The sequence below is a fragment of the Myotis daubentonii genome, chromosome 3, assembly GCF_963259705.1.
Source record: "Myotis daubentonii chromosome 3, mMyoDau2.1, whole genome shotgun sequence".
NCBI lineage: Eukaryota > Metazoa > Chordata > Mammalia > Chiroptera > Vespertilionidae > Myotis > Myotis daubentonii.
In genome coordinates this window covers 174,665,171-174,679,871 of record NC_081842.1, presented here as the reverse complement: position 1 = coordinate 174,679,871, position 14,701 = coordinate 174,665,171, and the positions used below count along the sequence as shown (strand labels likewise).

The 14,701-nt window shown below is 38.0% G+C and overlaps 1 protein-coding gene across 2 annotated transcripts in view; it reads right to left on the bottom strand.

Annotated features, from left to right (window-relative positions):
* Positions 1–14,701, bottom strand: part of ITGB3BP (integrin subunit beta 3 binding protein) — a 62,131-nt gene that overhangs the window by 19,768 nt on the left and 27,662 nt on the right. For both annotated transcript variants that reach the window (XR_009451964.1, XM_059689306.1), the window contains exon 4: positions 5,303–5,369. Coding sequence is in view for 1 of the 2 variants with exons in the window: in XM_059689306.1 (XP_059545289.1) it covers positions 5,303–5,369 (67 nt within the window). In the remaining variant the exon portion in view is untranslated. The remainder of the gene's footprint in view (positions 1–5,302; positions 5,370–14,701) is intronic.

Genomic DNA, 14,701 nt, shown 5'->3' with positions numbered 1-14,701 from the left:
CTCGCCAGCCATGAGCCCAGCGTTTGGCACCTGATAGTCAGCTGAGCAGCGCTCTCACAGTGGGAGTGTACTGACCATCAGGAGGCAGCTCCTGCGTTGAGCATATGCCCCCTGGTGGTCAGTGCATGTCATAGCTACTGGACGACCAGTTGCTCAACCAGTCACTTAGGCTTTTATATATGTAGATAAGATTGCCATTGTAGTGATAATTAGCACCTCTATCATCCAATAAAAGCCTAATATGCTAAGTGTCCAGTCGTCCAGTTAGCCGTTCAACCAAAGTGTAATAAGCTAATAATATGCTAAAGCTGCTCAACTGCTTGCTATGATGTGCACTGACCACCAGGGGCGGACAGTCGACCAGTCAACCAGTCACTATGATGTGCACTGACCACCAGGGGGCAGACACTCTGACTGGTAGGTTAGCTTGCTGCTGGGGTCCGGCCGATGGGGACTGAGCAAGATGGGCTGGACATGCTCTGGAGCCCTCCCACGGTCCCTCCCCGGCTGGCCAACCTCCCACATCCCACCCAGGCCCCAATCATGCACCGGTGGGGTCCCTTGGCCTGACCTGCGCCCTCTCGCAATCCGGGACCCCTCAGGAGATGTCAGAGAGCCGGTTTTGGCCCGATCCCGCAGGCCAGGCTGATGGACCCCACTGGTGCATGAATTTGTGCACCGGGCCTCCAGTGTTACATAATTATCATTTTTTCTTAGTGATTGGAATAATTAAGCTCTAGACTTAGCACGTTTGAAGATTATATTAACAAATATTGTTGCCTATATTCACTATGTGCTGGGGTCCAGCCCCAGTGGGTCCAGGGGTTCCCCAAAGGTGTGGACGGAGTCGGCGAAGAAGGAATGACACGGAGACAGCGTTCAGTTGATCAGCAGCCTAGCCAGGATCTCCAGCCAAGTTCTGGTCTCGATCTCCAGAGAGGTTCTGCTTCGGATCTCCAGCCAGGTTCTGTGGCCATGTTCCCTCGCTAGGTTCTCCAGCCAGGTTCTGTCCAGGTTCTCCAGCCAGGTTCAGTCACCAGGTTCTAGTCAGGTTCTCTTGCCAATTTCTGTAGTCAGGTTCAGTCCATGTTCTCTCCAGCGAAGTTCTTCTGTCTCTAGAGAACGTTCTGTGTAGGTTCTGTGTTCTGAATTCTGTGTCTTGCTGTCTTGTTGCATCTGTATTTATACCAGTTGATTCCAATCCTATCAATCTCTATTCCAAAGGTTAGGGCGTTTCTTATCTCCATTCCAGGGAGTAAAGATTATGTAGCTTAAGCATGATTGTTCGTAGTTAAAATGATTAATTACCCGCCTGGCACTTAGTTAAGAGGTTTTATTCCCTCCCTAACTTCAGGGGAAAATCCCTACCTGGGGATTCAACCTTTCTCGGAGAGGTGACCTTGGTTAAAACACAGCGCAAGAAGGTGAGCAAACATATTAAGAACCCTATGCCATATATGCCAGGTCCCTTGAAACAGCAAGGATGGACCGGCTCCCGGCAACTATGCATTTAGGACTTATTTGTTACTTGTCTCAAGTTTCGGACCCTTAGACAACATCTACTCTATCCCCCATGCTCCATCCCCTGGCAACCAATATTTTATTCTGTCCTTTTGAGTGATTTTTTTTTAAGATTCTACATACAGACAGTCCTCAGGTTACGTCGGACTCAACATATGTCGTTTCGTGGTTACGTCACCATCTCCCATTTATTTATAAAAAAAAAAAGTTCCGTCATTTTGACGTATGTACATATATGTGCTTTATGTTTTTTATTATTTATTTATCACAAGTAAAGGTCAGGAATTGTTATCTTCCTTTTAGATTTTTTTTTTACTGTTTCACTTCATTACTGCTGTGTATGTGCTCCATGTCAGTGATATAGGTGCTTATGTAGGTGGGTTCCGACTTACGGCAAAAATCATGTTACGTTGCGCCATAGGAACGGATCTCCAACGTAACCCGAGGACCTACTATATAAGTAATATCATACAGTATTTGTCTTTCTCTACCTGACTTATGCCAAATAGCATAATGTCTTTGATCTCTACCCATATAGTTTCATATGAATTTGAGGACAGGCTTTTCCATTTTTGGAAAAAATGATGGAATTTGATAGTGATTATAATAAATCTGTAGATTCATATTGGGTGGAGGTAGTAACAGCTATTTTTTTAAAAATATTTTTATTGATTTCAGAGAGGGAGGGGGAGGGAGAGAGAGAGAGAGAGAGAGAGAGAGAGAGAGAGAGAGAGAGACATCAATGATGAGAATCATTGATCGGCTGGCTCCTGCATGCTCCCTCCTGGGGATCAAGCCTACAACCTGGGCATGTGCCCTGACCAGGAATTGAACCATGACCTCTTGGTTCAGAGTTTGATACTCAACCACCGAGCCACACTGGCAGGGCATAACATCTTAATGATATTAAATGTTCCTACCCACGAACACAAAATGTCTTTCCATTTGTTTAGATCTTCTGTAATTACTCTCAGCAATGCTTTGTAATTTCAAGTGTATAAGTCTTTCATCTCTTTAGCTACATTTATTCTTAGGTATTTTATTCTTTTAGGTGCTATATAAATGGAATTGCTTCTTTAATTTCCTTTTCAAACTGTTCTGCATATACACTGAAATACAACTGACTTTTGTGTGTTGATCTTATACCCTGTAATTTTGCTGAGTTTATTATATCTAGTATCTTCTTGTGAATTCTTTGGGATGACCTATATATAGGATCATGTCCTTTGCAAATAGAGTTTTATTTCTTCCTTTCCAATTGCTACTTGAAAGCTCACTGATATAGGACCTATTCTCTCTCTCTCTCTCTTTTTTTTTTTGCTTTAAAACTTGAAATTTATTTCAGTTTTTGTGCAATGATACAAAATTACATCAAGTGGCATTCATAAAAGCTCAGTAAAACATTAGGTACTAAAAAATACTTATTAGACCAAATAAGCTTTAAAAAAATTAGTTAAGTTACAAAAGCCGAAAATATAAAAAAATGCAAAAACAGTGGCAATCTACTAATTGGGTAAACAAAAAAGAAGGGAAACAATGTCAACAATCAATCATTTATCTAACACGGTAGATTTCTGAATTAAAGGAATATCTATCAGAGTGTGAGGAGGCTGGTTGTGTTGGCAGCTTGAAACTACTCAGCTCAGACCTCCTTAACAGAGGAGTTTCTAACTTGGGATATTTAGGAAATTCACATGTGGCTTGTGGAACTAGCTGAGTTGAAATTCAGTCTTGGCACTGGATATACAGTTAAATTAAACCTGAAAATCTCTTCCCAGGGTCCTTACTTAAGCAAGACCATGCCAAACACAACCTTCCTTGCAAGAGTTTTCAGGAAATAGCTGTGCATCGGAGCTATTCTGAAAAAAATGTGAGCTGTAAGTAAATTGATAGGTTCAGAAAAAGAAAGAAGAAAAAAAACCTATAAAAAGTTAGATTAAGTGGAGCTGTTTTAGGGGGAAAGCAGCAGGTAATTCTGGCTTGCTTACATGGTATCACTCTTGTCCAAAAACATTTCCTCCTTCATTGCCTCTTTTCACTTCTAAGTTTGTTATACTTTATACTATTGTATTAGATAGTCATTTGGTTTAGCAGTTAAGTGCTTTCAAATACAAGATTATATATGATTCAGAAAGTCTTAATTGCCATCGGCTTTCACTGGATATCCTTTTGTACAAATTGAGATTTTAAAAAAAATACAAGTGGTTTTTAAAAATGGATTTCTAGACAGATAAGAAGGGAGAGGGAGAGATAGAAACATTAATGAGAGAAAAATATCAACATCAAACGGCTGCATCCTGCACGCCCCCCACTGGGCATCAAGCCTACAACCCAGACTTGTGTCCTGACTAAGAATCAAACTGGTGACCTATTGGTGCATGGGTCGATGCTAAACCACTGGGCAAAACTGGCTGGGCCTGAGGTTGTTTTTTTACTCTGTACCTATATTGTTTATTTTTAAATATAGTAAGTTAAAAAATGCTTTTCTCATAATATCTAGTTGAGATAGATTTCACTGAGGAAATGGGAACTTTAATTAGGGTAAGGAAAGATTAGTAATTTACAACAAAAATGTTTTGGGATAGGACACATGGAAATATTTGGAGTTGGGGGGAACATGGCTAGGGAAAGCAAATAAAGGGGTATAATGATAAATGTAGGAGATGCCAAACAAGGGGACTTCTTTGAGAACTTCTTCCCTGCATCACTATTATACTCTAAATGGCACTCACTTTCTATTTTTTTAAAGCAGTTTAGCTACATTATGTAAAAATATTGACTTGTGACCCTGACCTGGGGTATAACTACAAATTACAACACTATTTATATGAAAAATTCATTCTGAGTTCCACTAAATGATTTAAAAACATTTTGAAACATTACCCAAAACCCATTTCTAAGATGAGGAAGGTATCCTCTATAATAAAGAGCTAATATGCTAATTAGACTGGACTGTGGAATGACCTTCTGGAACGACCAGTGGGTGGGGGATGGGGCCACAAGGCAGCTGGGGCCGTGAGGGCTGAGGCAGCCGGGGCTGTGAAGGCCTACTCTTGCACGATTTTCATGCATCAGGCCTCTAGTATTAACATAAGACCATCATCTCACAATGGATGGAAACTTCATTTTTCTCATGTCTATCCACCCACCATATTGTGTGGCACACAGATGATACAGCTAAAAGGGTAAATGAGCTGAACATATGAACTACTACTTTGAAAATTTAATCCCTGTTCTTAATTCAATTTTTCTAGCCTCAGTGAACAAATATTCTTTCCCGAATACATAAGCAGTAGCTTTCTGCAGATAATGACTTCATCCAAGGCACCATTGGCAGTCCAATATGAATATGGTTGGTTGCTGGCATGTTGCCTTCTAGGTTCCTCTAGATCCCTTACTCTGCTGGCTTCACTGTATTCTTAGCTCTTGAACCAGCTATTTGGTAGGCATTGTGTTCCCAGACAACATAAATCTATAAGTCTGATTTATGTAAATCTGAAAAGAGTGTGTTCCTCAGTTTTACCTTAAGCTGGTCTCTTATATATAGGCCGGGAAAAACTGGGCTCAATGAGTATTAAAATTAAGGTATCATATATCACCATCATATGAACATTGTAAAGCACATCACAGATAAAGTATTTTACTTCTTTAAGAAAGAATACTTCAACTCAGGTATGACTATTTATTAATGTCTGCAAAGAAATAATTTCTCTTAAATTATCACTAACAAATATGATCCTTTTCTTTCAAGACGTGTATATTATTTCAAAAATAAACTTACTCATCATCTTTTGTCGTAGATTTATTTCTCTGGGTTAAACTGAGATGATTCAATTTTTTTTTCTTTCCTGTACATGTACAATAAAAAGAAGAACGTAAGGGGAAAATTGTCAAATTTTAAATAAAATTTTGATCACCAAATTTTAAATAAAACGGTAGACAAAAGAAAGCAGGAAAAGAAAAAGTATCCTGAAATTTGCTATGAGAAAAAAATTCACTATTATGGATAACTTCCCAATAACTATTTTATGTTTTTCATTTTTGATTATTCTATTTTTTATCCATGATGACATTATATAGAGAAAAACAATTGTTTGAAAAAAATGTCCACTGGGGCTTAGTATATTGAAGAGAAAACTAGAAAAACTAAGTTATCCTTCATATGTGTGCAGGGTTAAATTATGTTTGATTTCATAGCTCTAGTAGAACATGATGTTTACACTTATTAGAGGTCAAGTAAATGATTGTTTAATGAGCTATCCATTTAGTTGTTTGTTCTATAGTACTTTATAGTACAATATACACTACATATTTTAAAAATACTTGATGTATAACAAGTATTTGAGGACACATTAGCATAAATATTCTCAGTGTCTTACATATGTGGCCTTTGATAAATGTTTATTGAATGAATAAACAAGCAAATTAATGAATAATCCAAACTCTTTACTTCTAAGGACAAACAGAAAAGTGAAATCATTTTCTAAATGTATAAATGATGACACCCCCCGCCCCCCCACACACACACTACTACATATTTTTATATAGTTCCATTTGTTCAATAATTAGCACAGGAACTATTATTTACTCAATGTTTTCATTATTTTTCTAAAAATTTGTTTGATACAATGTATGGTGAAAAACTATCTGACTCGCCAACAGAAATATAATGTGTCACTTAATGTAATTTTAAAATCTAAAAATTTTTAAAAAGGAAAAATAGGTGAAATAAATTTTAATATTCTACTTAACCCAATATACCCAACATATAATTTTAACATAGAATATAAAATGATTAGAGATAATTATTAATATTCTTTTCTCATACTAAATCTTTGATATGTGGTGTGTACTTTACACTTATGCACATCTCAATTCAGATGAGCTACATTCTAAATGCTCTATATCTACATGTACTGAACAGTATAGCTGTAGGCAAACACTGTTGAAGGATCCAATACTTCCCAATGAAATCAAATATACAGGTAAAGTGAAGTAATTTTTTAAAATTTTCAAATGTAATTTATTAACATATTAAGAAATATATTGTCTGGAACAGACTTTCCAGTACTGGTTTATATTTTTCTTCATTTAATTTTTATTTCATTAATCTTACTTGCTCCTATTACTAGGGGGAAACGTATTTAAAATATATTTTCTATGCTCTGGTATTTATAATTTCATTGAGTAAGGTCATTCAGAAACTGATTAATAATAATTTCCACATTTGTTACTTTGAATGTATGCTTTCTCTCAAAAAATTATATCGTAACTAAGTTGTCATTTCAAAATAGACTTTAATGCCAAAAAATAAAACTTATGATTTAGAAATTTTGCTAAAGTACTAATTACCTCCTTTGTTTAACTTTTCATTATATGACTTGTCTGTATCCTTAAATTCCAAACAGAATAAATATGGTTAAGAGTTTATTTAATGAAGGATAGAAGGGTAAAAAGGTAACATTTATGATTTTGGAAAACTTTGAGGAACTAAGTCTATTAAAATCTGTCTCTCTAAAGAAAAAATTAAGCTGGAAATGTATGTTTTGTAGAAAAATCACCTGTATCAAGTGAAAATCCATGATACATATTAAACTTTATTTAGAAAATTAATATTAACTAATTTCCTGAATTTTGTACTGTGCTGTCTACATTCAATAAAGCTCCCCAATTAAATATTAAAATTAATCTGTTCTTGCCCTGGCCAGGTAGCTCAGTTGGTTAGAGCTTTGTTCCTATATACCAAGGTTGCGGGTTCAATCCCTGATCAGGACACATATAAGAATCAGCTAATGAATGCATAAATAAGTAGAACAACAAATAGATGTTTCTCTCTCTCTCTCTCTCTCTCTCTCTCTCTCTCTCTCTCTCTCTCTCTCTCTCCCCTTTCCAATGTCTTTCTAAAATCAATAAATACAAATTTTAAAAAAGTCCTGGCCAGTGTGATTCAGTTGGTTGAGCATCATCCCAAGCACCGAATGGTCACCGGTTGGATTCCTGGTCAGGGCATATGTCCAAGTTTCAGGCTCCAACCCCAGTAAGGGGTGTGCAGAAGGCAGCCAATGGATGTTTCTTTCTCTCATCTATGTTTTGTTGTTTTTTTCTCTCTCTCCCTCCCTCTCTCACTCCCTTTCCTTTCCTCTCTTTCTAAAAAAAAAAAAATAAAGCACACACACACACAACCCTCAATAAAAACATATTTAAAAAAATAAATTATTCTGTCCTTTTAACTTGTAATTAATTTTCACATTTTAGCACCAGTCAGTAATGTTAGGTGAGAAATAGTAAAAGAATGCATTATTTAAGTTTTAACCAGTTGTTCAATATCTTTCTAAACATTTTTATTATTGTAAGAGGATCAATCAAATCTCATCCTATAAAATGTAATCAACAGCATTAATCTTAATCTTGTCATGGAAGGGCTTATGTTTATGATATATATTTCCAATTATTAAATAGGAGGAGTATTAATGTCACAAAGAATAACACCTGGAGCAGTTATCAAAGACTTGAATAGACTCTAATACATTACAGTGGTTCTCAACGTTGGCTGCACATTAGAATCACCTGGGAATCTCTTTAAAATCCTGATTTCTGGGCCTGCTGGCTGAAGCCTGAAGGACTAAAGCAGGTTTCTGGGGTTTTGTTTAGCTTCTATATTTGTAACATAGTTGCTTAGAGTTGCAGCTCAGAGGCCTGCAGTGGCAGGCGGGGAACGTTAGAGTCCTCCATCACTGAAGCAAGCAAGCCTTATGTTAGTTTCAAGCTGCCATCTTGGCTGGAAGTTAATTTGCATATCACCCTGATTAGCCAATGGGAAGGGTAGCGGTCATACGCTAATTACCATGTTTCTCTTTTTTTTTTAGATAGGATTTTTAGGAGTAGGCACTGTTTTAAATGTTATGTATATTAACTAATCAATCTGTACAACTCTAAGGCAGTCACTCTTATTCTCATTTTACAGATGAGGAAATAGAGGCACAGAATGGTTACATAATTTATCCAAGTCCCTAAAGCTAGTAGATGGCAGTCAGGACCTAAACCCCGCCACCTGGCTACAAAGGCTGTGCTCCTAACCACAATGCTATGCTTTTTTACTAATAGATTAAAGTTCAAACAGCTTTAGGCTAGTATCATGATGCTACTAGATAGATACACATACTTTATAGCATCATTTGATTCCAAATCAAAAGTTATGACTTGAGAAAAACCTTGACTGACCCAGAAAGATTCAAATTATTTGTGTAAGGTGTCACTACTAGTTAGCAACTTTTTTTCTAAGACAGTTTGCCAGATCAAATTGGAGTTTGTAGGCTATAAGGCAAATGGAGTCCTGTTATTATTTTAGTTAATCAAATTAATATTAGTAAACAAGTGTGGAGAGTGAAGAACCTTTTAGAGAATTAATTCATGGAAAAATAACAATGTAAATGGCACTTTTTAAATTCAAAATACCTTTACTGAGTCCCATAGAAGAAAATATAGTATTTTTAAAATATTATGTATATTATTGAATAGAAAGGTATCAATGAGAATATTGGAATTGCATTTTATATGCTAAAACATTAATATTTGAGAAGCAACAGAACGATAAGTTTTAAAATCTTTCATCCAAATTAGATTGTGGGCCACATTAAGAAGCATTTGGCGCACATATCTCAAATTGCTAATCATATAGTTAAACTGATATTAGTTTATCAGCTCTTTTGAAATATGTATCATGTGTTCCTTCTTCCACTTAAAAAAATCAGTCTTGCCAGAGACTACTATTTGATCAGTCTTTTCAAAAAACCTTCTTTTAATTTTGTTGCTTTTCTTTATTATTGCCTGTTTTCTATTAATAATCTCTGTTCATATCTACCACTAGAGGCCCGGTGCACGAAATTCATGCACTGGGGGAGGTGTCTCTCAGCCCAGCCTGCACCCTCTCCAATCTGGGACCCCTGGGGCGATGTCTGACTGCCAGATGTCCACTGCAGTCGGGACATCCCTCTCACAATCTGGGACTGCTGGCTCCTAACCGCTTGCCTGCCTGATTGCACCTAACTGCTTCTGCCTGCCAGCCTGATTACCCACTAACCGCTCCCCTGCCGGCCTGATTAACACCTAACTGCTCCCCTGACGGCCTGATTGCCCCCAACTGCCCTCCCCTGACAGCCTGGTCGCCCCCAACTATCCTCCCCTGCCAGCCTGGTCACCCCCAACTGCCCTGCCCTGCCAGCCTGATTGCTCCCAACTGCCCTTCCCTGCCAGCCTGATCACCCCTAACTGCCCTCCCCTGCCGGCCTGATATCGCCCCCAATTGCCCTCCCCCACAGGCCTGATCTCGCCCCAAACTGCCCTCCTCTGCCAGCCAATTTGGTTCTGATTGGTCAGTTTCTATGTCAGTCAGCGTCAAAAGCTCCGCCTCCTAGAAAGCCATTGGCCCCTCACACGGCACCCAGGTTTGGTTCTGATTGGTCGGTTTCTATGCCAGTCAGCATCTCTGGGCCTATCAATGGGGCATGATCAGAAAGGTGGAGGCCTGGAGAGAAATGGAGGCTTGGCTGCTGACCAAGCCCAGAGCTAAAGAGAGAGGCAACTGCTGATCAACAGCTGCCACAGAGGCTACAGATCAGACCCTGCTTCTCTCTTCAGGCCTCTCTCTGGGCCTGATTCACAGCCCCCCTCAGCAGTCAGTGCTGGGTTACCATGCCTGCAGCCATAGCAGTCTGACTGCAGGACTGACTTCCGGTTGATCGAGCCTCCTAGTCGTTGCAGATGTGATGGACCCAGGGTTTTTATATATTAGAATTATTTCCTTTCATCTACTTTTTCAGGTTTGTTCTACTGTTCTCTACTTTTCTGAGTTGAATGATTGGCTCCTTTTTTTCAATTATTCTTCCTTTTAAAATATATGTATTATAAGCATAAAAACTGTTTTGACATAATGCAATACTTAGGTATAACATTTTTTTCTAAGTGTTGACATGTTTTCATTATCATTCAATGTCTAAATATTTTATACTTTCCATTATGATTTTTCTTTTATTAAAAAATACACTTTTATTGATTTCAGAGAAGAAGGGAGAGGGAGAGAGAGATAGAAACATCAATGATGAGAATCATTGATCAGATGCCTCCTGCACACCCCCTACTGGGGATTGAGTCTGCAACCCAGGTTGTGCCCTTGACTGGAATCAACCTGGGACCCTTCAGTCTGCAGCCTGACGCTCTATCCAGTGAGCCAAACCAGCTAGGGCTGATTTTTCTGATCAATAAATTATTTACGAGTTTTTTGGTTTCCAAACACATGTGCTAAAATTTTTAGAGGGCAGCCTTTTTATTATTGATTCCTAATGGCATGAAATTTTGATCAGAGAATGTGATCTGTGTAACAGCAATTTTTAGTACGATGAGACTTCTTTGTGACTCCAAACTAGTTATGTTTTTGTAAAAGTTCTGTGTGCTTTATTTTTTTGTTAATCCTCAGCCAATGATATTTTCCCCATTGATTTTTAGAGAGAGTAGAAGCGGGGTGAGGGTGGGGGAGGGGCGGGTGGGGGTGAGGCCGGAAGGGAGAGAAAGAGAGAAAGAGAAACATCAATGTGAGAGAGACACATCAATTGGTTGCCTTCTGCATGCACTGGACCATGGCCGGAGACTGAACCTGCAACCCAGGTACGTGCCCTTGACAGGGAATTGAACCTGAGACCCTCTGATGTGAAGGTGACACTTTAACCAAGGAGCTGCACTGACCAAGGCTATATGCTTTATTATATGTGGGTATTATCTTTGTTTGATCATTAGATCAAGATTGCTAGTTGGGTTCAAACTTTTTATCCATTCTATCAGCTTTTAAGAGAGGAAAAAAATCTCCTACTATGGTTGGGGATTTGTAAATTTCTTCTTGTAAAGCTGTCTTTTTGTCTTGTTTGAGTTTTTGTTTTACGTGCAGAGGTTCAGCATTTTCTGGTATTGAATCTTTCTTTCTCTAATAATGTAAAGATTCCTATTATCTTCAATAAAGCCTTTTTGTCTTAAAGTCTGTTTTAGTCTATATTAATATTCTTATTCCAACTATTAGCTTCTTTTAAAAGCTAATGTTTGCTTTGTTTTCTTTTTCTGTTCCATTTACATTTAATTGTCCTATGTCTTAAAATCTAAATAATAATATTAATAAAAATAGCTAAAATATGTATTGAAACTTACTGTATGCCAGGCACTATTCTAAATTCTTTTATGTATTCAATAATTTAATTCTCGTAATAATCCTGACAATTTCCCCACTTTATAAGGAAGCAAACAAAAACGCAATTAAAAAGTCAATTTACAGATTTTCCAACTGCTCCCTGAAAACTACAAGGACCTTAAATCACTAACTCCTTTCTGCTCCCTCATCTATCTTCTGTGCTATTATGGAATAGTATTTGTTTTTACCTCACCACAGGTCATATTGTTTGTCTTTTGCTTTACAGTCAGCATATTTGTATTCATATTTTAGTCATTAAGTTTACAATTAAGAATTACTAATTTGTTTGCTAATTAATTTTTCACCAGTATGCTTTGCATTCCATCCTTTACCTGAGGTTTGGTTTGCTTCTTATAGAGTACATTCTTCAGTGATCCTTTCAAGGGAGTATCTGTTAATGGTAATTCTTAGACTTTATCTGAATATACCTTTATTTCATCTTCACTTCCTGAATAAAAAAATCAGCTGTGATTTTAGGCTGGTATTATTCTTCCATTTCCTATTGTAATGATGGGAAGTCTACTATCAGTCTGTCATTCCCTTGTAGGTAATTTGTCTTTTCTCTGGTTGCTTTTAACATTTTCTCTTTGCCCTGACCGGTTTGGCTCAGTGGATAGAGCGTCGGCCTGCAGACTCAAGAGTCCCGGGTTCGATTCCAGTCAAGGGCATATGCCTTGGTTGCGGGCACATCCCCAGTGGGGGGTGTGCAGGAGGCAGCTGATCGATGTTTCTCTCTCATCGATGTTTCTGGCTCTCTATCCCTCTCCCTTCCTCTCTGTAAAAAATCAATAAAATATATTTTTAAAAAAATTTTTCTCTTTGTCTGTAATGCTCTAGAGTTCAGCATGATATGATTAGGTATGGATTTGTTTTAGTTCATCCTGCTCAGACTAAGCATACTACCCTAATCTGAAAATTCCCTTTTTTCCTTAATTATGAAAAACTGATGGACACAGACAATAGTGTGGTGAAAGCCTGGTTAGGGAGCGGGAGTAGAAAGGAGGGGGGTCAAGGGGCAAAAAAAAGGGGACATCTGAATACTCTCAACAATAAAGATAGATAAAAAACTGAAAATTCCATAGAGCCTTTGTTTTATATGGGTAAGATCTACCAATCTTTACCATATAATAAATTAAAATAGAGAACATTAAAAAAAGAAAAAAAAAGAAAAAAAAAGAAAAACGGATAGTCCTTATCTCTTATAATACTGGTTCTGCCCCATTCTCTCTACTTCCTCCTTGTGGAACTCCTATTTGACATAGGTTGGAGCGTCTTCCTCTATCAATTTTCTGCATTGTTTGATCGTATTCTCTTTATATCTCTGTGATGTTCCACTGTTGCAGTATGGGTGATTTCTATAGATCTATTATGTAACTTACAAGTACTCACTTTATACAGATTTATTGTTTATCCCTCTACCTTAATTATCTAAAAATAAGTCTGATGCATTCTTGGGAGTAAAGGAGAGAAAAAATGTACCATTCTTCCTCTCCTCTGAAAAGCAAAACAGTTTGGAGAAATTTGCTAAGGGGGAAGAGAGGGCAGCAATACAATGACACTCACATACATATATAATACATATGTATATGTATATATGTAATGATAAATAAATGAATATGTATGCTGTAGGGAGCGGCTACAGGGTTAAGCCTTGGACTGACCTGTTGGCAAAGCCACAAACAAGTCCAAGCTTAGAGGGCACAGCCCTCTTAGCATAATTAAGCTTGACCTTATAAGCTCCCTAGATCCTTCCTAGGTAGCTAATGGGCTGCCAAAACAAGTGAACTCACAAGAACATTGTAACTATGGTGACGACTACCTTGTTTACCTCTGGCTATAAAATAAAGGCTCAGCTTGCTGTCTGTATCTCTCTCTGTGGCCTCAGCCAGGCACAGGAGATCCACCTAGACCAGTGATGGTGAACCTTTTGAGCTCGGCGTGTTAGCATTTTGAAAAACCCTAACTTAACTCTGGTGCTGTGTCACATATAGAAATTTTTTGATATTTGCAACCATAGTAAAACAAAGACTTATATTTTTGATATTTATTTTATATATTTAAATGCCATTTAACAAAGAAAAATCAACCCAAAAAATGAGTTTGCATGTCACCTCTGACACACGTGTCATAGGTTCGCCATCAATGACCTAGACCCAGCTTATTCTCTTAGTCTGTCTTTTCTTTAATCCTTCGCCACCCCCGATCAGGCTCACCGAACCCTTGGCTGTGTTGGCACAGCACAGTATATGTGTTTATATCTTTTTTTTTTTTAATATTTTTTATTGATTAAGATATTACATATGTGTACCCTCTACCCCCCCCCCCCCCCCCGCTCATCCCCTCACCCCCCCCTTTGTCCGTGTCCATTGGTTAGGCCTATATGCTTGCATATAAGTCCTTTGGTTGATCTTTCCCCCTTGCCCCCACCCTCCCCTACCTTCCCTCCAAGGCCCGACAGTCCAATCAATGCCTCTCCGTCTCTGGATCAGTCCTTGTTCATCAGTTTATGTTGTTCATTATATTCCACAAATGAGTGAGATCCTGTGGTATTTATCCGCTCTCCAGTTCCATCCATGCTGTGGCAAATGGTATGAGTTCCTTTTTCTTCTTCCTCTTCTTAAAGAATACCTTTCAGCATTTCATATAATGCTGGTTTGGTGGTGATGAACTCCTTTAGCTTTTTCTTATCCGTGAAGCTCTTTATCTGACCTTCCATTCTGAATGATAGCTTTGCTGGATAAAGTAATCTTGGTTGCAGGTTCTTGCTATTCATCTCTTTGAATATTTCTTGCCACTCTCTTCTGGCCTGCATGGTTTCTGTTGAGAAATCAGCTGACAGTCGAATGGGTACTCCCTTGTAGGTAACTGACTGTCTTTCTCTTGCTGCTTTTAAGATTCTCTCTTTGTCTTTTGCTCTTGGCATTTTAATTATGATGTGTCTTGGTGTGG